General features: G+C 44.8%; 1 protein-coding gene across 10 annotated transcripts in view; it reads right to left on the bottom strand.

Moving 5' to 3' along the window:
* Positions 1 to 26,809, bottom strand: part of NAV2 (neuron navigator 2) — a 738,710-nt gene that overhangs the window by 240,415 nt on the left and 471,486 nt on the right. For all 10 annotated transcript variants that reach the window (XR_002125006.1, XM_019651383.1, XM_019651379.1 and 7 more), the window contains exons 2-3: positions 22,603 to 22,720; positions 14,353 to 14,405 (exon numbers count right to left, since the gene is read on the bottom strand). Coding sequence is in view for 9 of the 10 variants with exons in the window: in XM_019651383.1 (XP_019506928.1) it covers positions 14,353 to 14,405; positions 22,603 to 22,720 (171 nt within the window). In the remaining variant the exon portion in view is untranslated. The remainder of the gene's footprint in view (positions 1 to 14,352; positions 14,406 to 22,602; positions 22,721 to 26,809) is intronic.

Consider the following 26,809-nt stretch of genomic DNA (forward strand, 5'->3'; position numbering starts at 1 on the left):
CATAATGGCCTCTCCGGAAAGTCAAAGATCATTTTGGAGCTGTGACACTCTGAAACTTGCTAAATTAAATAACAGTATAGCCTCTCTAGGAATGGGTTCCTTGTAGCTAGAATTCATTTTGACTCTGTCAGAATCAGCACTTTCTGTCCAAAAGCTTTCTGGTCAGTTTCCTCTACTAAGTTATATGAGAAACCCTAAAAACTTAGACAAATAGTTTTGTTAAGAAGAATCATACCATATATTTATTTATATATATATATATATATATATATTTAAACTTCAGCTTTACGTATAGAGAAGGGTACAAACTCAGATTCCAACTTTCACAAGAAAACTGTAACTCCTTCCTGAATCACAAACACATGGCCACCTCTTGAACCAAAGGAAGAAGAGTGACACTTGTTGCGAATGTTACCTGGGAACTAACTAGAACTTGGTAGCCTCATTCATTCCCTGAAAAACAGTGACTGAGTTATGGGCTCTAGGGGAAGGAAAAACAGTGGTGACAAAACAGTGTGGTCCTTCCCTCATGCAGCAGACGCCCTGGGCAGGAGCACACTGTAAGCAAACATCACTCCACTGAACAGCTCACCAACACAATAAGCACTAACTTACACCCATCAACTCACCTACGTAAAAGCCTGACACTGACTCACTATGCTCTTTTTAGAAGGTCTGGGTTCTTTCTGAATCTTTGCCACATGTTCATGCTGAAACCCATAAGTCACCCCAAAGTCATCAAGAGACAGAATATAATGTACATGCAAAATAAAAACAAAATGGCAGATCATTGATATGCCCCCAGAGTGCAGCAAATCCTCAATTTTGGAAAGAACCCCAAGAAAATTTCATTTTACCCACAAAACAAATACATGTATAAGAACAAGGTGATGGGGTAATTTGTAGATGAGGCCAAGAGTTAGACTTGCTCAGCAGCCTGAGGATTAGACCCCTCACGCTGGCCTGTGCAATTGTTTTGTGGCTCAACCAATTTGCTAATGTCTGCAGCTTAGGATTCTTCTGTGTTGCTCAGAAGGGGTCAATCCGTGGATTTCCAACCCTGAAATTCCAAGGATAGCAGGTACGGAAGTGCACGACCACCCTGGCAGCATTAATTACCAGGGAAACCAAGCCAAGCAGATAACCTGGAATGCTTCGGTACTCAATTCTGAAGCCTGCCAAGCCTTCCCTCTCACACTGTGGTGACAGCTGGGATGAAGGTGGCTGCTCTGTTACCCTCTGCCTGCAGATAGCACCCTGTAGTGTTCACTTCTGCAGGAGACGTCAAAAATCGCCCTTCTCTTCCCACTCCAATTCCAGATGTGCAGAGCAATGAGTAGGGGATTATGGTATGCCAGACACAATACTAGGCCCTTTCACATACATTACTTTTATCTAGTTTTTTTTTTTTTTATTTCAAAAGCTGTTTGTAGTATGTATGGCTAAAGAGCCGAGCCTGAATTTTAGACCACCGGTGATCATTAACATATAATTGGGGCGATTTGGCAAGGAGTGTACAAAATAATTTATACCAAGAAACCAGATGTGGTCAATTGTTTCAAATTCTAAAATCTGTGATCAAGGCAGAGCTATAGGCCCATCAGAAATTATACAAGGTTAAAACAATTAAGAACACTGTTAATATTAAAATAATTCTCAACTCCGCTGACCGCCCAGCCAGAGTGTCAGAGGCATGGTCACAGCCCATCGGAAAAGAACAAACTAGACAAAGAAGGTCTCTATTACAGGCTACAAGATACCTAACGCACTTGCGAAGAAATAGTGAGAATTTTTAACTTGTCATATAACGCTAATCTCTGTTACTATTTCTGTCCTTGTCTTTAGTTGAATAAGATAACACTGTATTTTTTGTGAGTAAAAAAAAATGGTTAAACATCAGCCATGTCATAAGGTTCTACCTATATATCAATGTATTAGGAAGACACCCTCCCCCTAAAGGCTAAAATGAAACTGCTGGGTGATCATAAAAATAGAGCATTTTACAGTCATTTATAAACAAAGCATCAGTAAATTCTGAAACGCAGAATAAAATCTCTGCAAGTTTCTCTCAAAGGAGTCTCACAAGACTGATGATAAACAGAGAAAAAGATCAAGTCAAAAGAAACCTCTCCTCCACAAGCTAACCTCCAAAAGGCCCTTTGCTTTAGTTAGGGTTTCTTTTGCATGGTCCCCTTAAAGAAGCAGGAAGGGGCCCAGAGAAAGCCTTTAATTCCAAGTTAATTCACATCTCAAAACCGCCCATGAAAGGTAAGCACTGGTCCTGCTTCACAGCAGTGAATGAAACCAGGTCTCACGCCTTTCTCTCGCCTTCCTGTTCCTTCAGAGGGAAGGGCAAGAAAAATGCGATTTTGGTCTGGTTCTGCCACCCCATCCAACTCCACGTGACTGCTACCACGTTCACGGCAATGTGGGAAGCCCTCTTGTCCATCCAGTCTCCTCCACAGGAAAAGTCAGCTCATATCAAAGTGTTGCTATTTGCATTGTGATCGAAGCCACTACTAAGAGGAAATTTTAACGGGGGAGAGGGAAATGAAGCCTTCACAGGACCAGAGGTGAAGTCTGGGGAACTGTGGATCTCTCAAGACTTCCTGAATATCCTCAGGTAGTTAACTTCCCTGAGCCTCAGTTTTCTTTTCAGTAAAATGGGGGCAATGGTCCCTTTCTTGAAAGCCTTATAGAGGCTTCACAAGAAGCCAGTATTTGATCCTCTTAAAAAACACGAAGCACTGGGGTGAGTTCTCTTCCATACATTATTATTTCAGTGTATTTTCACTACTAGATAAGGTAGATATTATCAGCACTTACCAGATGGGGAATTGGAGGCACAGAGTGTTTAAGTGTCTTCCTAAAATCGCAGTTGTTAAATGGCACAGTTGGAATTTGAAAACTTAACACGAAGTATTTTAAAACTACAACCCTCTATAAACATGGAGCATTAACAACCAAACAGCAAGAACTTCACTGTTACTCTCGACCACTCTGGTCACTTTCCCTGCCCTAGCCTTCCGCAGTGTGACAAGCAAGTGGTCAATCCCTGGAAACCAAATCCAATCTTTACATCAAAAGGACACTTCACAGAAGAAGGAGTAGCTTATCCCACATCCTTTTGGACATGTTTTGTGAAAGATATTTGTGTTCTTTTAAAGTGTTAAATATCCAGGTGTGGGAATTATTTAAAGCCATATAAACACTTATAGGGACTCTTTCAAAGTCAAAATGCTCCCAGAACAGGGATCTTTCAAACCACCAGGACAGTGCTTCACATTCCTGAGGAAGTTCAAGTACTTATAAGAATACTGTAGTTTGGAGCTGAAAAACCTCAAATGTGTGTGTTGGGGGCTGGGGCTGGGGGGGGGGCAGGCAGGTAACAAATGAGTACAATCGGCTGGTTATGTATAAGAAGAGAGGGAATGGTAGGGAGTGTGACAAATGCAGCCCACGCCTACCGAAAAGGGCAGCTGTTTCCCAGTTTTCACCAACTTTTGCCTGGGGAGTGACAGCCCAGTATTGCCCGACTATGAGATCTTTTCTTTAAAAAGCTGGGAGATCAATTTTTATGAGGTATATTGATTTTCTTCTAACCATTGGCATCTGTTCAGCTCCTGTTTTTGTTCTAAAAGCTCTTCTGGGACCTGAGCTCAGCTTGTTGGCCCATAGTTGTCTGTCTATCCTCTGCTTAAGCGAGCGGCACTCACTTCCCCACCGGCTTCCAACACCCAGACGCTGTAGGCTAACTGTGCCTTAACCAAGTGCAAACAGGGATTCCTTGCTAAGTTCTCTTTCACGGAAAAATCAAATAACAAAAATAAACACACAAAAGACACCCCTTTGATGCTAGGCTGAAGCATAAGAACTCCATGAAGACATATGCAGGGAGGTAGGTCCCAGCACGAGACCCAGATGGCTTAGATATTAAGCTACAATCTACATGGTGATAAACCGCCATCCAAGTTCTCTTTCAGTTCAAGAAGATTTGTAGCTCTTCTCCCCTTGTCCATCCTCACACTTGCTAAGTTCTTTAACCTTATTGAGCACCATGCTGCCACTTATAACACCTCAGTCCCAAGGTATGTGTAATGGGAACTTCTTCAGTAAATATTCACTGAGCATCTACCAGGTGCCTGGTGGTCTGGGCAGATGTGGGCCCACCCTCAAAGAAGCGAATGTCTAGTGGGATACAGGCAGTTAAGTACCATGTGTGAAAGGACTATCACTTCCATTTTGCAGTGGAGGAATCCAAGGGTCACAGAGGTTAAGTGAGCTGGAATGGGTAGAGAAGCCACGTGGAAACTCTGAGACTCTGGCCCATGCACAATTCAGATCCTATGAACTTAGCACTTGAAGACAGTTCTCAGACAAGAGGGGGTCTAAAGCATTGTAACCTGCCCAAAAGAGCAACCTGATGGGCTCATTCAAAAAGAGTTCAACTTAAACAAGCCCTTTAGAGATACTGCTAAATAAAAAAAGAAGTTTAAATAACTCTGCAAATGAATGTATGTTTACATACATGTTTGCACAGGCATATCCCCAAAGTGGCTTTTTTTTAGTCGACTCTAAGACAACAATGATTGGCAAAGTTGTGGTCACCAGACCAACAGCATCCCCATCCCCCAAGAGCTCGCAAAACATGAAAATTCTCCGGCTCCTCCCCTGACTTACAGAACAAACTCGGCAGGTGGGGCGCAGCCATCTGTTTTAACAAGCTCCCCAGGTCATCTGGTGCCCTCACGCTAGAGAAGCACCACAGGAGGAAGCTGTGCCAAACCAAACATCACTTGCCTTATTAATGAAAACAACCTGTTATTTTGGTGTCTTTGCCATACACCTTTGTGACTAAATTAAAATATAAAATTGTGAGAGAAGAGACCAAGTATGAGAGAACTTCCTGGCTTAGGGCGATTCAGGTTTCTTTACAGCATTTAAAAGTACACTGTGCATTTGACATCACAATTTGATATGTAACATCACCCCCGCTCTCTAGGAAGCTCCTGGATGGTTGGACCATTAATTGTTCAGCTCATTCACCCAAGAAATGTTAGCTGAGCACTTCCAATGTGCCTAGCACCATGCCAGGTCTAGGTATATGGAAATTTTTATTGAATCAAAAGAGATGAAAAACACACTGTATGTATTACAAAGCTCTGATGTTATTAAACAGCATACAAAATATGATCAATCTCTCATAAAATTTGCTTAAATGTCATATTAATTACAAGGCAAACACACATTACTAGGGAACACAGTACCTACTTGTGAGTTTACATTCGCAAAACGATCAGGCATACCTGACATTCACTTCTAACTTCCAGATGAAATGGCACTTGTCACTCACCGGTCAGCTCAGTATCTGAGGTGGCTCAGGGCTGGAAACGAAATGTGGGCGTGTCCTCCCTCACGCTTCCCTACAATGACCTGCTTTGAAGGCACAGATGTGGAGCACTCTATTCTGAAGGTTCTAACAACCGAGGCAACTGGCAGTCAGTTCCGAAACCCACAGGGCTCACAGTCGTCATCGCAAGACGAGCCTCTGCTATGAACCCAAATCGCTCACCATCTGTATACAGTAAGAGCTACTTTGCTTGACTCCCAGACCATATTAGTTTCCTATTGCTGCTGTAACAAAATATCACAAGCTTAGTGGCTTAAAACAATGTGCATTTATCATCTTACAGTTCTGGAGGTCGTGAGTCCACAATGTTTCACTGGGCTCAAATCAAGATGTCAGCAGGCTGCACCCCTTCCGGAGGCTCCAGGGGAGACTCGTTTCCTTGTCTTTTCCAGCTTCTAGAGGCCACCTGCATTACCTTGGTTTGTGGCCCCTTGCTCTAGCTTCAAATCCAGCTGAATTCCAATCTCTCCCACTCTCAATCTTGCACTCTTTCTTTCTCCCCGTCTCTCTCTCCTCTCCTTCTCTCCCCCTCTCCACTCTCTCCCTCTGACTGCTTCCATGATTATCTCTCTCTCACCCTCCTGACGCCCTCTTACAAGTATCTTGGTGATCACATTGAGTCCACCCAGATAATCCAGGATAATCTTCCCATCTCAAAATGCTTAATTACATCAGCAAAGTCTCTGTTGTCATGTAAAGTAACGTTCACCGGTTCCCTGTGGGGATTAGGAGGTGAACATCCTGGGGGGGGGGCACATTGTTTAGCCTACCCCACTGATTGCCTACTTTTTGAGTATGAAAAAAAGTTTTAATGCACAAATTAAGCGCTAGGATAAATGTGATTGATAAGCAGAGAAGAGAATGACGATATAATGGTCACTCATTATGAGCTAGGAGGATGCCAGGAGCTTTTGAAGCTGTCTCATTCATACCTCCAACAACCCTAGGAGGTCGCTTCTATCATCCCCTCTTACAGCTGAGAGGAAAAGACTCCCAGATTTAGTCACTTGCCCAGCACACATTCCTAGTCGGTGAGACCCAGGTCTGACAGATTCCAGAGCCCATGCTTATTCTTCATCCCAAATCTCCTTCCCATGATGGAATGAACTGCCCCAAGGCTCAGCCCATACCTATATGAGGGGCTAGGATAACAAACGTAATTTTTGTACCTCCACGTCACAGCAATTTTTCCTTCTTCAATAGATTGCCTTATACATAGAACAGCATAACAGTTAAGGGAATGGAAGCTAGAGCCAGTCTTCCAGGGTTTAAACCATAGCTTGTCACATATTAGCTGTGTGACTTCAGGCAAGTTACTCAACCTCTCTGCTTCAGTTTCCTCATCTATAAAAGGGGAGTAATAATGATATCTGCTCTCATAGGATTTTATGACGATAAAATCAGTTAATACAGATAAAATGTCTAAAACAGTACCCAGCTATAGCTGTATATGATAAGTGTTTGCTATTATTATTATTATTATTATATAAAAATGCTGACAGAATCAGGGACAAAGGCATAACCCTAGGCTCTACAACATGATAAAGGATAAGAGGTTCTCTAACCTGACTCACGGTTAACCCCAGCAGAGCGCAGCAAAGACTTCAGGGTCCAATTTCTCAATACCCTTTAATGGAGTGAACAAAATATATTTCTCATTCCATAGGGTTATGAAAATAAAATGAGTTAAAACATGTAAAACACTTAGAACAGTGCCTTACTATATTATCAATATGAATAATCTCTGGTAGTTATAAAGATACCTAAAAATGCTTACCTCAAGCAACATAAAAGAATGCAATAAACTAAAAATTAACTTCACTGTCCTATTTGGATCCTCTGGATAAACCAAGGAAGAAAGGAATTAAGAAAAGGAAAGATACTTCCAGAATAGAGCCAAATATCCATTTCTTAATCCCATACAGAAATTCCAAGTTAATACCCAGTGCTCAAATCATTCTCAGCTGTAAATAATGATACAAAAATAATGGTATGTTACAGTCCTGTAGCCACATGGACAAGTCCAAGGCCAACTCCCTCCCTTCCCTGGTCTTTCCACCTACCATCTGTTCATGTGTCTGTCTGTCCATCCATCCATCCATCCATCCATCCATCCATCCATCCATCCATCCAACCATCCAACCATCCATCCAATATTTACTAAACACCTACTATAAGCCAGTCATGTAAGTGATAAAGGCTTACTTAGGACATCAGATGAAAGACACGGCATTTCCTTCAAGAATGTAAGTCAACAGACAACCACACAGTGTGTTATGAGAAATGCAGGTACGGGACACCTGGGGACACAAAAGACAGCAGGCACCTAATTATCTCAACTACTTGAGGTAACAACTGACCTAAATGTTTAAAGGTCACATTAGCTAGGGGGGACAATCAGAAGGTCTTCCCAGCAGACTAGATAGCATGCATCCAAGTACACAGGCATGAGAGTACACGGCCTCCTTGGGGCACTCCAAGTTCCAGTATGTCTGGTGTGCAGGATCTAAGAGGCCGAGTCCCAGGAAGCGACAGTAACCAGATCGTGAAGGCTCTTCTATTGAGTGCTCAAGAGTCTGGAGAGGGAAATGGGGAGCCGATGATGGTGTTAAACAGAGGTGTGGCCAAAGAGACAGAGCGACAGACGTGGAGGTTGTTGCCATCTTTGAAAGAGAATTTTGCCCTAAACATAAGCAGTGACAGTGGCTGTGCCACCTTGAGTAGGAAGTAGTGAATGCTTTCTGCTGATCTTGGCCCTGGGCACTTTCCACTTTGCTTTAAATTCTAGGTGGCCTGTGGATTTTCCTTCATTCCTTCTTGGTTCTGTAACATATGTACACTCTGAGGGCTGTGTAAAAATAGGCCCAGGGACCCAGGGCAGAGGCAACTCAGCTGCCCAAGGATCTCAGACACTCCCCAGGCATGTGGCCAGCTTCTGGCAGCTGCTGGGATGGCTCAAGGTCACTGGTCCCAGAAACCCAATCCTGCTGCCGATGGCTTTCCCTTGGCCCAAGAAGCTCTGTGAGAACAGTCAGAAGCACCTGGCACCAGGGCTCTTCAAGGCCATCTCAAGAGGCTGCCTTTTGCGAGGGGCCACCTGCCCCTGTTTCTTGAGTTGCCATCAACAGGTCAACCCAGGCCCTTTCCAGAAATACTTAATCCCCCCACACACACACACCACTCTTGCTAACTCCCAGCTAAAACCAGCTGGTTCTGCTGTATCCACAAATGAAAAGTAAGGAGAACAGGGATTGGTAAGGTGAGGATTATTCTTATTTTACACACACGTGAACACCACAGGCTCTTAAACTGAAGAGACTTGGGCTCAAGCTCCAGCTCTGCCTCTTAGATGAGTAATCTGGGGTAAAAAGTAACCTTTTAAAGCCTCAGTCTCCGTGTGCAAAATATAGACAATAATTGCACCTACTTCATAGGATGGTTTTGAGGAATAACTAATAATTAGGTAAAACTCTTAACAGGCCCTTGGTCACAAGCAGTTGGCCCTCAGAGCCCGTGCTCCTATCCATGAAGCCTTGCAGCGTGCAGACGTCAGAGGTGAAAAAGAAGACGTAGTCTGACTGTCTCTTTTCATAGAGGAGACAGGACCAGAGAAAGGCGGGCTGGGTCCAGGAGCAGGGCTGGCAGCTGATGCCTCCGTCTGAGGGCCGGTGCCTCCATTTTCTTCCTAGGCTTCGTCACACTGTGCTTCCAGGTGCTGGCCTTCTGAAAGGGGGGCTTCAAGGGCAGCTGTGACAGTGGGGAGAGGAAAGGGCAGGGCAAAGGGAAGGCTAAGGTGGCCCTGCCTGGGTCCGGTAGTCCGGCTCATAAGAGCAACTCAGCTTTTACCACTTTCACATATGGGGTTCCACATATGCTTTTACTCCGGGTAACGGGAAAGGAGGGGGCCTCTGTTCATGGAATAGAAGTTTGCAAACCACAACCCTGTCCTTCTCTGTGCCTAAGTGCAAGTTCCTATTACCTTGCAAACTCAGGTGCTGGCATTTTCTACAGGGGTTCCTGAAAGGCCAGTGTAAGGAGCAGAGTTGTGCCCTAAGTATCAGGAGCACTGAACCTGGGGTCTATGGAGCCCCAGGGGGCACATGGGCCCGCTCTGGAATCCACAATCGGCTCCACTGTATGCAAAATCCCGGGGGGAGGAGAGGGCTGGTAACTTTTCTTGGATTTCCAAAAGGTTGCATGTCCCCAAACACATGAATGATTACTAAAACTGACCATCATCACCACAGAAACGGCCATGCATCAAGTGCTGACCATATGCCAGGAGAATGGCGATAACAAAGTCACCTACCTCAAAGGGCAGTTGGGAGGATGAACTGAGAGGGTGTTTATCAAGCACTTAGAATGGCACCTGGCACAAGGCAAGGTTACGTGTTATCATTGTAATTATTATCCAAACTCACTTTCATTACCTTATTAGTCCTCATAAAAACTTTATAAGGTATATAGTACTATCAATGCTACTTTATAGAACAGGAAATAGAGGCTTCAAAAGGTTAAATCATTAGCTCAAGGCCACAGAATAGCAGAGAAGGAACTTCAACTTGGCCTGTCTGGTTCACAAGTCCAGGCTGGCCCTCAGTCTAGATGTACTAAGGGAAGAAGGCATGACGCCCTGAGCCCAGGAAGGGGCATGTGGGCCGTGCTGGGAGGCCCCGGACGACCCCAGGCCTGAGATCAGCCAGCCAGAGGGGAAAACAGGCCTAGGGCTTTTCACTGAAAAGGACCAGCAGGCCTTGCTAACTTTGCACCTCTCCTAATCAGCCACAGAAAGCCAACCCGCTGAAAACAGTGATTAAACAAGAAACCCGCCCCCTGCAGTGGCCATCCCTAGGCTCCAAAGTGAGCCAAGTCTTCTTGGAGCACAGTGGGTTTAGGGAGTGAGGCAGGGGCCGCCCCTGTGCCCGCTGGCTGAGCTCCAAGCAGTCTTTCTCCTTCCAAACTAACACAGAACTCTGCTGAACACACCACTTGAAAGCCAAAACGATGCCCCTAGGTTGCCATGGCAATGCTAAACAGACAAAACATTCAACCAGCTCTGACGCACATACACAAACTTATTTAAGGGCCAAATGGACTGATTTGGTGGGGGCGAGGGGTCAGGAGAGGGGAGTGTTGTTTCTACAGCTCCATCTCCAAGGATTTGGCCCCCAAAATATCTAGGTCAGACTAAAACAGGGCAAAGGACTCCAACATAAGCTGAGACCAAACTGGCCGGGGAAAGGGAAGTCACTGCTGTGCCTCTGCATTTTGGTCACGGTCACAGTCCCATCTTACAAGAGCCAAGAGACGGGCGCCGAAAGCCACAGATGCAGATGGTCCTAGCTCTGCCTCTTCCTGGGGAGCAGCCATTGACTGCCTGGCACCCCAGTCTCCTCACCTCAAAACGGGGGAGTGTAATGCTGGCCCACAGCAGAGTCCGGAGGATCCAGTGTGCTCCTGAGTCAAATCACTTGTAAACCTGAAAGCACTGTGTGGAGGTATGTCAGTGCTCACATTAAAAATATTAACCACCATTTCCCACCAGGTAGCATTCTCATCTTCCAGGCCCCATGGTTCCACTTCCATCCACAGGAGTTGATGACCATGGTTGTTCTTTTCCTTTAGGAAACTTTACTCCTGGGTCTGGTGGGGGTTGCTCTGTGAGCTGTGGCAATCTGAGGAGTGATGATGAATGCAGAAGACTTGTCCCAGGTCTGAAAAGACCACCATGCCTAGGGGTTCTGTCATACTCTGGGCTCTTCCACGCCTCAGCCCTCACCTCGAATACCACAGGGCAAATGGTTGACATTACTGAAAGGCCAGAAGCATCTCACAGACACAGCTTACAGCAGTTGGGCAGGATCAAATGGGGAGATCAATGTTGCAAAACCTCCTTCTGCAGGGTCCCTGACATCCTCAGGTAAACAGATTCTCTAGAAACAGGAATCCTCTTCCACCCATCACTCCCCTGTGGTGAATGAAACCTCTTGCTTCCTTGCCTGGGGAGGAATGGGCCCCCACCGTGCCATGCACAGATGTCTGTTCTATTGTTCTCCGGTCACACCGTGTGCACTTGGGTATTCACATGACCTAGCCCAGTGCCTTGCATTAGCTGGCACTCTGTGAACGTTTGCCAACTGAATGGCTAAAAGTATGCGATGCCACACCCATAATGTTTGTGCACCAAAGACCCTGGAACTCTTTAGTCCATATGCCACAGGTGTCTGCTTTCACTTCCCCACCTCTGGGGAGAGCGTAGGACTTGAAGTAGAACCTGGGGTGCAGAAGTCAGAGAGGGGAATGGAGCTCAGGGGGAGCCTGGTGGGTCAAGAGGAGGAGGGCAAATGAGCAGGTGAGAGGAAGAGGTACCCTCTTCACCTCTTCCAGGGAAAGAGCTGATGAGCTTATGCCTTCTACACACAAAATAAAACTCATGTTTCTATCCACTGACTCGCTGATGAAACAAATTTGTCCCTTGAAAACTGAAATAGCACCCATTCCTCCTGCTGTGAAATAAAAGTGCTTTTCTTTGGCTCCATTATGAAACGCCCCTGAAAATGCTCTGTATTCTTAGGGAATGAGAACATTAACTCTGTGCCGATTATTTTCAAGGGAGTCACAGTTACCCTCCCAACTGGTACACTCCCCACTTCTCAATTCATTGTGTGTCATCCTCCTTTTGCCAACATGACGCCATCCATATACTTTCCCCTCTAGTCTCCTCCAAACAGGCACTATTTAGCAAGCATCAACAAATCTTTATCATTAGCTGCACTAAACAAGGCCTAATTGGGAAGTGAACCTTCTAGAAATCTAGAAATGGTGGCCCACCTACTATGCCATATTCCCAAATGATGCTTCTGATGAGTAGAAATGCTTTAACACTACATGCTCACATGCGCACACACAGGTGTCGTATCAGCCAGAACAACACCCGTGCTTGTCTATGAGAACTTCCCATGTGCCCTAGGCGAGCTCTCCCTTATGAATATCACTGTTATGTAATATGGGGGGAAAGACAATGGCCCCGTTGTCCTTATCGTCTTTCTCGTTTATGGGAGAGTGGAATGACTGTGGCGGAGGTTCTTACATTTTCCGGGACTCACATCCTGTATGCTAAACTATATCCTCTGCTGCATTTACCACCAGACCATCCAGGGCTGCCTCCCCGCCCCTAAACTGGAACTAATTATCACAGACAATTATAGGATTTCATAGTCTTATGTTCTAAAAAAAAAACAGTCCATGGGGGGAGAAAACCAAAAACAACAAACCCCAACAACAAAAAACAGTTCTTCCATAGCTGAAAGAGTTGTGGAGAAACCATAAAATTGCATTGGTGGTATGGTAGTATTTATAAATGACACATTTACATATAGAACTAAATTTGCACAGAAGAACCCGAGGTGATGATCTTATTTTATAACCTTGAACATGGACTTTTAACAAGAAACGCCTCCAATAGAAGGTTTGGAAAATACAAATGTGCCAAATGGAATAAAAGGTTAATTACCTTCAAATGTCAGTTCTACATATGCATATATAACGGGCTGGACAAATGTGCAGATATTTATCTCAGCGGGAAATACAGCCTCTCTTTCATGTGAAGGTATGACTGCATGTGTAAAATACTTGCACTAAAATTAAGTCTTCTATCTTCCAAATTTTCTCAATTATTAATACACTGGACAGCTGCAGTAGCTCTGGCAAAAAATAGCATCCAAGCTTTTCCAAAAGTCAAAGCAGCCATGAGATGTCTCCATGGGGACTTTCCTATGCAAGGAGTGGTTGCTCTCTGGATCAAACAAAAAGAAAGCAATCTCCAGTGGAACGATAAAAAAGAGAAACTTGTTTCAGAATGTAAACTGAAAAATGACTTCCCCCCGCCACCACCACCCACACACACTCACTCCTCTTAATAATAAAAATTTTTCTGTGCATGAAAAAAAAGTTGACTGGAAAGCCTATCTGTCCAACTCACTGGGATAACAAGGGATTCAGAAAATTAAACAGTTAACCCAAGGAATCCAGTCACTTTGGTGTGCTCAGGAATGAGGCTATCAAATTGTGCCTGCTGAAATGGAGTGTGGTGAGGTTAGAAACACAAAGTATGGAGTGTTTTTTTTTTTAGATTTTTGGAAGAAAATTAATATGCAGAAAAAATGTTGTCAAATTGCCTTCATATTTTAAACAGGTACTAGCATCATCTTAATAGACTCTGATAATATACATTATTTGTGTAAATATTCACATTCGAAAAGCCTTTTAAAGGGAAAAGCTAAGCACTCCAACCATCATGATTTAATGTTTTCTGAACTCAACAGTGATCATCAATTCTAATTCAAAGGTTGTATGCAGAACATGCAACAAGAAAAAACAAATTTTAAGATTAAAAAAAAATATCAGAGCTTAAGCACATCACAGCAGAGAGAATAGCACTTGTCAAGGTTATGCTGAGAATGGCCTGGATATGATAATACATTTCATACTTCTAGTCACAGCTCTGGTTTCACATCATTCTAACATTTAAAGGCAATCAGACCACATGCCCCGATTTCTGAGTAATAAGATGCCATCACTTCATCTGTGCCTTGGCTCCATATACAAACAGAAATTGCCGTGCGTCTCTGAAGAAGCACAACATGTCGTAACCGTCCAAGTTCTAAACAAGTGTATGTTCACACCGGTTTTGCATAATTTGTTTCTAAGAGCAAGGACCATACTTCGTTTTCGCTGTCTCACCATCTACATAAAAATCACAGCCGTTTTTTAGTAAATGCCAACAAATGTCAGAAGAGCAGACCACAGCTACTTGGAAATGACTGTTAGTTTAATATAATCCCTAGAGCAAAGCTGGTGGTGTGAATGTTTTCAAGGTGGTCAATACCATTTCGAGGCAGGGCTAACATAACAGCAACACTCTCTCGCCGTGTACCACTTACCATTTGCGATCTGTTCTTCGGACAGCCATTGATGTCTTCAATCTTTTCATTTGCTGAAAAAGGAAGCACAAGTCAGTAAAATACATAACCACCACGGACACGTTGAGTCGTGATGTCCAGGACCCTTGAGGCCAACCAAGTCCTAAGGCCCAGGCCAGGGTTTGTCCAATCAGCACTGGCATGTGAAATGCTGAGACGCATCTAGCAAGCTTCAGGACTTACTCATCGAGCTGCCGTCCTCCAGGGACAGCTGGGGCAAGGTCGTCATCATCTAAAGCAGAGACAACTGCATCGACGACACTCTTGGAGGGATGGGACATCATGGCAATATTGGAGGCTGGGAAGCAGGCTGAGTTGTGATTGTGCTTTTAGGCTCTGAGACAGGCAACTATAACCTCCCCCCAAAAGATGAGATGGTTCAGAGTGGATCAGTCTACTTACAACTCAGCTCCAGGGGACAAAAGGTACATTTGATAACATCTCACCCCATCTTTAGCCAGAAATACAAATATTGCTTTATACTAATAGGATTACTAATAATCCTATTCCCAAGTGGTAGCAAACAGAGAAAATGAGAGCGTGCGACTTAAGAATGGCTCCTCCAAGGTCACACAGTAAGTCCTAATTAGATCTGGGACACTCTTGAAGTCATAATAGAACCTGCGTACTAAGAGATGTGAAAGAAAAGAGGGTGCACTGAATTAAGTAAAAATTAAATAACAATAATAGGGAAGACAGGCCCAGCCTCCCATGGTGAAGTATAGAGGAATCCCTGCAAGACATAGCCCAAGACATCTATGGTTAAGTTTGCAACCGCAGCCACACAAAAAAGGCACTATATGTACAGGTTAGGATACTGGCTTTGGGTTGCAAGGAAACCCCGATCTGAACCTCAGCTCTACAGTTTAACTGTGTGATCTTAGCCATGTCAATCAATATCTCTGGGCCTCAGTTTCCTCATCTGTAAGATGGAACTGATGCTACCTACTTCACAGAAGGAGCTATGAGAAATAGATGATATGATGCTTAGCATAGTGCCTAGCACACAGCAAGTGTTCTATGAATGGTATCTATTATTAACCCAATAATATATATAAAGTCTTATCTATGGAAAATATATAAAATTTCCTCTTTGGATGCCTCCATCTGAGTGAAGCCCGGAAACTCAGCCAGGATCCCATAATAAAGAACTAAGGACTTGCCTCCTCTGTGATGCCTTTATCAGCTTCCTCCCAATCCCGGGTCCTGGGACGAGGTTGTAAGGCATTAAATTCTGATCAATACCCAAGTCAGCATTAGGTTGTTAGTGCTCATTAAAGTGAAGGATGCATAACCGTGACCTTAAGAAATAATTTTAAAGATTCTTTATATACCATCTGGATAAATGAAACCTTAAGTCTTGGTCTAATTACTCCTTTAATTCCTTTTCATGATCTGTCATCTAAACCATCATCAGGTGCTCCTAGAATTCAAATATCATGGCTCATCTAAGCCAAACACCGCCATTTACAACATTCAAAATAAACCAGTGTCATGGAGCCTACTTATGAGCACACTATAGATTATATGGAAAGATAAAAATCAAGTGGCTAAGCCCAAATGCAAAATAAATGCTTAATAAAAATCCAAAATGAATCTTAGACCTCCTTGTTTTCAATTTCATGTAATTTAAATACTTCTCCTTTACTTAAATTCTCAGGAATGTCTATGGTTGTCATAAATACTTAGAGCGATGATAGCAGTTCTGATTCTGCTGGTAAGGAAAGCTTCGTCTACAGATCCAAATGTATTAACTCGGGGTAGGGGGTCTTGGGCTACAGCCCCACAGCAGATAACCAGATGCAAAGGCATTTTGTCCCTAAAGTCCTCAACGGTGATTACAGCCAGAACCCCTAAGTGCCTATGGTAATTTATTTATTCCAGCATGTTCGAGACATTCTTAGCCCATTAATGTACAATAGTAACTTGTCTGCACACAAGGTGACGTTAGTAAGGGGAAAGCATTTGTGCATTTTTTAAGTAAGAAGAGTGGCATCAGGCTCATTACTTGTCCCAAGACTTCCTCTGATAAGTTCAGAGCATTTCACCAGCCCATGAATTTCACATGGCATCTATGCATGTGCAGGGCAGCTGGCAGCCCTGCATGCAATGGCAGTAGGTCATCAAGGAGAGAAGGTACAGTCCTGCATGTCTGAAGTTCCTGGGTGTGCTCAGAGCCAGCCCAAATGGTGGCAGAAAATAAGCTATCAGCTCTTTGCCCCTCTAATGAGAAATCTCTGTCTTGGCTTCCTCCTCTCCAATCCTCTCTTGTACATCTTGTTTCCCTCCTTCCCTCTCTCCTCTTTCTTCCCTTTCTCCTGCCCCTTCTCTCCTTCCCTCAATCCAACCCGTACTGGCATCCTCTCTGAGTGACAGCAACATACCCATGAGGAGGGAGGCCTGTCTCTCTCTTTTGATCCAATGCTGTTTATCTCACCCTTGTAAACCTTTCTAATAACTCACAGAGATGGCACTGACATGGGCTGGCAGGCAACTGCCAACTTCGGGCAGCTCATGACTCAAGAAGATAATCACACTAATAAGAGGCTGAACACAGAGAGACCCAACACTCAGTCACTGAAGGAAGGATACTTTGGCAGCAGCAAAAGGTCCCTTTCTGCCTGACGGGCAGAAGGCAATGATGGAAAACTACGGACCCCCAATAATCCCACTGTCTAGAAAACCTACCTCCAGGGGTATCTGGGATAGATGAAGATATAAGTAGGAGCAATGTCTTTAAAAAGCATTTATGGTTTTCTTTCAAGTCACATGTTTGATCATGTCACTCCCCAACCTGAAAATGAACTCGGCAACCACTGGCCTTTGATCTTAGCTAAAGCCCAGAATTGATGGCCCTATACCTGGTAGCCTGCCTTATTTTGCCTTGTGGACCCTCTGGCTATCAACATTCCAGCCTTTTTGCATACTATTTCCCCCACCAGGAATGCCCTTCCTGACCATTTCACTTAGCTAATTCCAAGTTTGAGGTCTTGGCTCATAGGCAGATTCCTTATAGGAAAATTCCCTGATTCCCACCCTCCCACCACACGGGTCAGGTCTCACAGCATCACAGATCCTTAATCATCACGCAAGGCACTCCTCCAGGTCCAGAAGGAGGTTTTCCCTTAAAAGGGACAATCTCCCTGCCTGCAAATTTTGATGGGCCTTCGTTTATTTTTATTTTAAAATAATTTCAAACCTACAGAGAAGTTACAGGACTCATACAGAGAATTCCTACATTCCTTCATCCACTCTCACTTTCTCCCTCCCTCCCCCTTTCTCTGTATAGAGACACATTTCCCCCACCCCCCTGAATCATTTTAGTGTAGGCTACATAGATATGCCCTTATAATTAGTGTGTATTTCCAAAGAACAAAGACATTATCTAATGGTAGAATTAGAAAATGCAAAAAATTTAGCATTGATGTAATTCCAATTTTGTCAATTGACACAAAAATGTCCTTTATGGCATTTTATTCCCTAGTACAGGATCCAGCCCAGAATCACACAGTGCCTTTAGTTGTCATGTCTCTTCAGTCCTGAGCAATTTCTCAGCCTTTGTCTTTCATGGCACTGACATTTTTGAACAATACAGGCCAGTTCCACAATTTGGGTTTGTCTGAGATTCCTCATGATTAGTTTCAGGTTTTTCATCCCTGACTGGAATTCAACATAAGTGATGTTGTGGTCTCTCGGGGTATCACGTCAGGAAGCACGTGACATCCATCTGTCCCTCGCCAGGGATGTAATTTTGACCACCTGGCCATAAGGTCTGCATTCTCCCCTGTGTGGTTACTATATTTCCCCTTGGAACTAATAAGTAATCAGTGGAGAGACACTTTGAGACCATGCAAAAAGCCTGCTCCTCATCAAACTTTCTTCTCTCTGATTTCAGCATCCATTGATGATTCTTGCCTTAAGTAATCTTAACCATCATCGTTGCAACTCCCTCTACATTTATCAGTCAGCATTCCCCTGTACAGTTAAGCCCTCTTCCCTGTTGATCTATCTATCTATCTATCTATCTATCTATCTATCTATCTATCTTTCTATCTTTCTATCTTTCTATCTTTCTATTTTCTATCTATCTTTCTTTTTTTTAATACCATATGATCTCATATGTGGAATCTAATGTCTATCTTTCTATTTTTCTATCAGTAGAGACTATTTTCCTATAGACTTATACATTCCTATTTCATTCCATGATTATAATCCATGACCACCCTCAATTATTTTGATGCTCTCATTGTCTCTGATTAGATTTTTCTCTGTAGCCCTGGAGGGCAGGACAAGTGCTTGTAGGGAGACATTACGAAGAGGGCAGATTTTGACCTAATGAAAGAAGAGCTTTTGAAGGATTCTAACTCTCCATCTTTAGATCGAGTTGCCTGAAGAGGCAGTTAGCTGCCTATCACAATATTTAACAGTCTGTTGACTGCTTTTGAAGAAGCAATTCACGTATCAGATTGGGGCTTTGAAAAGTCCCTTCCAAACCTTAGAGCTAAGAGCCGCAGCAGAATCCTGGAAAGGAGCGTGTGACATACAGTTTAGAAGAATGTTCAGAAGAATATTAAATGCCGAGGAGGGGGAACCTCCAGGCCACCTGTTGGAAACAATTTGACCCAGACGTGCAGAAGCAGGGGCTGCAAGTGAATAAAATTCTTATCCTTAATCCTTGCTAAATACTGTGAACCCAGAAAGGAAGATGACTCAGGCCCAAATACAACAGCCACTGGAATGATACACGGGGTCCCTCCAGCTGCCTGGAGGAGCTAGGAAAGGTATCAGAGAAAAACTGACCTTTCAAGAATGGGTAGGAGCTCACCGGCCAAAGAACAACTGTAGCCACCAGAATTCTGTCCAGCACAAGATGGAGGAGTCACCAGATAATTTTTAGACAGACAGATAGGTAGATACGCACACATACTATGTATGTATTAAGCACATGTACGCATACCAATTTACCTTTTCACATTTTATTTTCATGGTCACATGTGTGGGGGAAAGCATGGACTTTAAACGTAGAGCACAATTGTTCAGGAGTTTTGCATCCTGATCAGAAAATATGGCTCCTCCCTCATCACGAGATCTGTGTTCATAACAAAAAATTTAAAAATCCTCTCAACAATTTTGAGTGGTAAGCTCCATGCATGGATTTGCGAGTTGGTGGAGGGACAAGTAAGCCCTGTTTATCAGGATCTTTTTCCCCTAGAGTGATACAAACAAATGACTGCTCAAAAAGATAACTATCCTATCTCAACTAGTACCAAGAGTTCACATACCCATATGGTGTCTCCACCAACTGGTTCACAGACAATCTCGGAAAGAACTCACGCAGGCGTCTCTTACATTGAGCTGCCTTCTCAGCTACCAATCTTCTGGGCCTCTGTTCCCCACGCCCAGCGCAGAGCGTGTGAGCCCGGCACACTCAGGGGTGGAGAGCCATGTGCTGACATCTGGCCTTACTTCAGCGTCTCTGGCCAGAGCAAGTCTCTCCTGCAGGGCTGACGGAAAGCAACTTGGTGGCCTAAGGCACAGCCTGAATCACTGCCACTAACTTGAGCCTCTGAAGTCTTACTCTAGTAGCTCCAGGCCCAGGGCGGGTCACTGACTAGGGAGATTTATGTCACCTGAATAGATTCAGGGAAGCAGCCTCCTGAGCAACAACAAAAACCAGGCTAGCTTACATTTCCGTAGCACCACGTTTAGAAAACTCACAACATACAAGCTACCATTCACCTCTTCTGGGCCCATGACAGACGTAACTAATCTATCATGACACAGTTTGACACTGATACCAAGGCCTCATCATCCTTCTACACATACCTTTCTAGGCAGCGGCTCCCGAGTGCTATTCAGGAACACTTCACAGTTTCCAAATATATGTACTTCATATTTGATATCATCCTTGCATTTCATAAGACTGCCACAAGAGCAGACAAAGCAGGCATGGCTGTATGCATTTTAAAGATGGCGAAACAGAAGCAGCAGCAGTTAAGTGATTTTTCAGAGGTCCCACAGTTGGGAGGGATGGAGCTGGGATGAGAGCAAGGCTTCTGGGTACTATCCTTTCCTACTTGCTCTCTTGCTCCCTGTGCAGAAAACAGAGAAGCGTCTCCATGGAAACACTCTGCACAGCCCCAAGACTCAGTCACAGGGGCCGGATGTGATCCTGCTGAGATGACCCTGCTGAGACAGAGATCCTAACCGAGCTCAGGTGCGAGCCACCTCTTTCAGGAAAACTTTGCCAAGATGTTACTCCTTCTTCCAAGGTTACAAGCATTGCACATTTGCCTCTATTCCCAGCAAGGAGCACAATGCTGGCACACAGTCAGTGCTCCATCACTGCTTACTGCACTGAAGTGAAAGGAGGTAGAACCTCGCATTGCATTCAGTGCCTCTGGATTGAGAGGGGTCATAACACAGCCGAGCAAAGAAGAGAAGTTTTAAAAGCAGACACCCAGGCTAGACTTCTCTTGCACACAAATCATATGATACTGGGCTATTAAGACTCACTGGGCCTCAGTTTCTGCATCTGCAAAATGGGGAGACTACCACCTACTTCACAGGGATGCTGAGGAAATTAAACAAGATAAATAGTAAAAAGAGCTTGGTAGGAGTGATGAAGAAGAGTGGGAGGAAGAGGATGGGAGGGAAGGAGTGTGGTGGACAGACTTCAGGGTGACCCTCCAGCATCCTGTCACTTGAGTTCCAGCCCTGTACAATCCTTTCCTGTGGAGTGTGGCAGAATCTAGGACTTTTAACCAACGGAAGGTGATGGAATATAATTCTCATGATGTTACATTACATACGTAAGGTTCTTTCTGTTAAAAAAAACACAAAACTTTCTCTCTTGCTGACACTGAAGAAGTCAATCAAAACGGCCATGTTAGGAGACCCACATGGCAGGAAGCTGAGAGGGGCTTCTAGGAGCTGAGAGTGGCCTCCAGCCAACAGTCAGCAAGTAATCAGGACTCACCCCCTATAACTGCAAGGAACTAAATTCTGCCAACACTCTGAGTGCACTTGAACCCTCCCTGGTCAAGCCTCCAGATGAGAACTCAACCCTGGCCTACACCTTGACTGCAGCCCTGCAGAGGTCCCCCACTGCATTTCTGATGCACAGAAACTGTGAGATAATAAATACATGTTGTCTTAGCTGCTAAGTTTGTGGCAATTTGTTCCACAGCAACAGAACATGAATCCAGGGAGGGAAGGAGAAAGGAGAGAAAGAGAAGGAGGACCAATGGACGCTAGTCTTAAGAAACCAATCTCAGGACAGCAGGGAAGTTCTTTTCTCCTTGAATGACGGTGGCAGTCCATGAGCTTCAGTTAAGGCCAGTCTGCCTGTGTTTTTAAGTACCATCTCCACAGATGTGAGCAAAATCACAGCTATACTAGGCTACTTCTCCCACTTGAAGGATAAGCAACTTTTTCACAGCAACACGTGCCCCAGGGGCTGGAGCTTCTGTCCTTTCCCTGTGGCATCTGTGGGCACGAGTCCACTGCTGCCAGCGACAACAATCTGCCTAATGCTGTCTAATTGACCTCCCGCCTCCTCAGTCTGCTCTGAGAGCTCAGGCAGGACCACTGGGGCGCTTCCCTTAAGACTCAATGCAAAGCCGTGCCCAGCCTCCGCCTGCGTGCATTTCTGGATGAACCCTCTCCTCCCAGCACACAGACAAGGCATTCCAAATCCCACCGCTTCAGGTCCCCTCTCCTGGTGTTGAAACCAGAACCAGCCCTCCCCGGAGTCTAATCCTTTGATTTCTCAGTCCCAATTAGACTTGGCAGAACTAAACCAACCTCATGTTGCTTTATTTTATTATTATTTTAAAAAATATTTCCAGAATAATCCACAAAAAAAGTACCAACAGAGGGGGTGCTGGAATGAGAGAATCAGAAAGATAACAGGAGGTAAGAAAGGGGACAGAGGGCCCCTCCCCAAGCCACCAGCATTTCCCTCCAGCCTTGGCCAGTCTTTCTTCTCAGAGGAACAAGATGAGATTGCTGTCTGGGTGATCTTATCAGGAAAAACCAAGCTAGTCCCCACACTCCCTGAGCACAAAACAGTCAAACCAATTCTCAATGCCACATGATAAAAATACCGCATTTTTCATCGAGATTTCAGTGTTCCATTCCCCTTGCTTGACTCGACTCCTCTGAGTCTCCACTATAATTCATCAACCCCAGTATAAAATCTTCTCTTACCCACGACCTGGATAATCTGGGCCAGGAGGACGCCGTCTGTCACATCTTGCTGGAGATCCTTGATGAGACGTTTGTGGCCTGATTTGGCTAGATAATGATTGGCCCAGTCCGTGTAGATCTGCAAAAAAACAAGGAGGCAACTTTAGGAAGCCAGTCGGACCCCATCACAAAGTCTGAATCCGCTGCTTGGGCTGGTGTAGCAGCCACCGTCCAGCTGCCCCGGGCCAGCCGGTGCCATTAACATTCAGTGCATTGTGCCGATGGGGCATTCAGCAACCATGGCTAGGCTTTCGCCTATTGAGAGATCTGCAGTCAAGGCTCAGGGAGAAGCTAAAGAAAGCTTCAAAACATGCAGGGGCTTGAATGGGGCAGGAGACACGGAACTAAACAGTCTGTGCCAGATGGCTTTGAGAGACTGCGGCTCTAAATGTGAGAGGGGTCTCCCCCACCCCATGGCTACCACCCCCACCCCTTCCCATCTTTTTCTCTTTATTGAGAAAACGTATGGGGAGGTTACCACCCAATAGGCATCTTTTAATGGGCCATTTCAGGGTAAGGAGGGCTATTGCGTTAACCAATTTCTCAGGAGCCAAGGTCCCTTGTAAAGAAAGAAGCCAAGTACGAAAACACAGAGCCCCTCAATTACTCTTGTGTGAGTGGAGTTATTGATGGCCTCACAATAATCTCAAATTTAATAGGTTTAATTTAAAAGGCAGGAATCATTTTCACTGTTGGGATTCTGTGAACAAAACCCAGCAAATTCCAACATATTTAATCACAGTGCTAGTGTACACCACATCCTGAAAGGCAAGGCTGGGGTCACCCATGAGATCAGGAGAGCAGGCCCCCTTGGAGGACATATGTAGACCTGCTCCTATCATCAGCCCAAAAGGTAATTTTTCTTCCAAATAGGCCAACAAGCATGAGGAAACTCTCGTTGAAAACTTTCCCCCTAACTGATATAAGCCAGTAACAAACAAAATTAAAAACCTTCTCAACAATTTTGAGTGGTAAGCTCCATGCATGGGTTTGTGAGTTGGTGGAGGGACACGTAAGCCCTGTCTATCAGGAACTCTTCCCCCTAGAGTGATACAAACAAATGGCTGCTCAAAAAGATAACTATCCTACCTCAACTGGGTCCTGTACTAGTACCAACAGTTCATATACCTATATGGTGTCTCCACCAAAATGATGAAGGTGACCCAGCTGGCCTGCTGAGACCCTGGTAACTCACAGAGCAGTGGAAGCCCTGCCTTAACCCCAACTTGCACCCTCCATCCTGTTCTTCTGAACACCATGCCGAGGGTAATCTCACACAATTGGGCCCTGATCCTGGAATGGGGACCGTGGGCCAGGGCCTGAACTTGCAAAGGAGAACCCTACTAAGAGAGGTGGCACCTCTGACATCTACACCTGGGACCATGAAGACATCATCCCCAAGAGGGAAAGGCAGAGCTGCACTTGCTACTTTGTCAAGATCCGAGGACAGACAAACCCTGTGCACCACCATCCCCACCTCAAAGCCAGTCTTCCAGTGCCGAGACCCACAGCACAAACGCACACCACAGTGTGATTCCACTTCACACCTCGGACCATGGTGTCCCATCCTTAAACTCACGTTATTTACCTTCCTGTGACTCCCAAGACGTTGTCAGAGATCAAAAGTCTAGCAAGATCATTTTCAACTTTGTAAGCACTGAGACAGCTAAGGAAACGCAGCACCACCTTGGTCATTACAATGGCCAGTCTGAAATGTCAATGATCGATACATGACATTGTTAAGAGGGCGACAGAAAAACATGAAAAGGCAGAAGCAGGCCTGTGTTCAAGTCTCAGTTTCGTAGGCTCCCCAAGGGTAGGGACTGAGGTCTGTTTTGTTCAGTGATGTATCCTACAGCATGAGGCACATCCCTCCTCAATACATATGCATCTGTAGGTGAATGGATGTATGACCTCAGTTGAGCTATTTAACTAACTTCTCAGGTTCAGGTTTCTTATCTGTACAATGGGACTAATGCCATCTACTTGTCAGCTAGGACCAAGTGACACAACATATGTGGGAAAAGAAAAAAGCCCTATGCAGACTAGCATAACAAACAACTACCATGTATGGCGCCTACTACCTGCTGGGCACTGGTATAGACACTTGACACATATTAACTCAATCCTTATTCTGCGAGGTAGATGCGAGTATTGTGTCTATGTTTCAGAGGAGAAATTGAAGTGTAGAGAGGTAAAGTAGTGTGTCCAAGATCACAAGTAAGTGGTAGAGCAAGGATGTGAACGCTTGCTGACTGGAGAATTCCTCAGACACTACAGCACTGCTGCTCTGAATGTAAATACAAATGCTACTCAAATCATTCACCCGCTCCATGACACTCTCCTACTGACTCTAGGCCTGTTCCTCTATTCAGTTATGTTCTCCCTGAATAAATTAAAAAATAAATAAAACCCCACAACCTACTTCTATCTCTTGCTGTCTGAATGCCCTTGGGCAAGTCACTCAGCTTTTCTGAGTTTCAGCTTATTCAGCTATAAAATGGGCACAATAAGGCCTCCAGAAGGGGGTTGTGAAGACTCAGCAAGAAACCACATGGAAAGCCCTGGTCTGACGCACATGGAGCTCAGGAAGCAGAGGCAGTGGAGTGGTAAAGAGGAGGGTTTTGGAGTACACAGACTTGCTTTCGATCTTAGCTGCCATGCTGCCAATGACCTCTGTGCCCTGTGGCGGGGTGTCTTCATTTACAAGATGGGGATGACAATGCCTCCATCATCAAGCTATTGGAAGATGGAATGGGCTCATATACATAAAGGACACAGAATCTGGCACATGCTAACTGTTCAATCAACAAAAGCAATCATTAGAAATGTTACCACCAGCATTATAAAATGGGCCCAAACCAGCCACACAGCCTCTGCCCTGAACCTCCAGGACACAAATGACTCAGAGACTCGCTCCCCTTTCTCCTCCTCACAGCACAATTTTAAGAGTCTGGAGTATCGCCCATCTGGAGTCACAAATGATGGTCGACTATAAAAGAAAGGCAGGTCAGAAACCAGCCAGGCTGGTACACACAGTGAGGCTTCCTTCTCTAACCAGGAGAAGGTACACTTACAATGCTCTCTCAACACCTCGAGGGATCCCACCAGCTATGTCTGAGGGACGGGGACATTCCAAAGTTTAAAGCCATAGGCCACGAGACCATCAGCTGAGGTGAGAAAGGGTCATCGACAAGGACACTGCTGAGTAGAAGGTGACACTGGTGCCTCCACTCATTCCCTTCTTAGGTGATGGAAGGGTACTTTAAAATAGATATACTGTCTTTATCTAAAACCAGCCCTTTATGTGTCTGCACAATCCGGCAGGAACACACAGCATGGAGTCATGGTGAGGCCACGTAGGTATTGGGTATACCAGGGAGAACCAGTGGTCAGACATGGCTCTGCCAAAGACATGAATCTCTACCTCAAGCTGTTTCAGACAAGAGTTCTTTTGTCAACTTTTATCTCCCTACACACCCCTGCCAACTTAATCTCCCAGGATACAGCTCTTACGTGATCACCTGCTCAAAACATCATCAACGGCTCCCCACTTCCCACTGAATTGAAGTTGTCAGGTTCACATTGCAATTCACGGCAGTCTATCAACCTCGGGTCTTGCCCAGGCCACGTCCGGCTCTTCTGCAGGAGGAGGCAGTGCTTGTGGAAGCGGGAAGCACGGGCTTTAGAAATGACCAAGTCAGGTAGGCCCTTGGCCCTGGGCAAGCGAATTTCTATTAACCTTGCTACGTCTCAGTTGTATCCTCCATAAAATAAAGATTATACCAAATATATCAGAAAGTATATTGCCAGGAGATGGCAAACTGTGACCTAAGCCTAACCCAACTGACCACCTGTTTTGTAAACAAAGTTCTGTTGGGACACCGTCACACCCATTTGTCTTCTATGGCTGCTTTCACCCTACAATGGCAGAGTTGAGTAGTTGTGACAAGGAGACCTCTGGCCACAAAGCCTCAAATATTTACTAGTATCCATTTCTTCACAGAAAAAAAAAAAGTGTCACTCTGTGTTATAGGGACTGAATGAGTTAATATACCTACACATAGCAAGTGCTCGGTGGTAATAACTATGATGCCCCTCATGAAAACTTGACATACCTCATACTTCCCAGTCTCTGAACTCAAGCCACCCTGTCCACAGGAGTGCC

This window comes from Hipposideros armiger, unplaced genomic scaffold (assembly GCF_001890085.2).
Source record: "Hipposideros armiger isolate ML-2016 unplaced genomic scaffold, ASM189008v1 scaffold_159, whole genome shotgun sequence".
In the NCBI taxonomy this organism is placed as follows: Eukaryota; Metazoa; Chordata; class Mammalia; order Chiroptera; family Hipposideridae; genus Hipposideros; species Hipposideros armiger.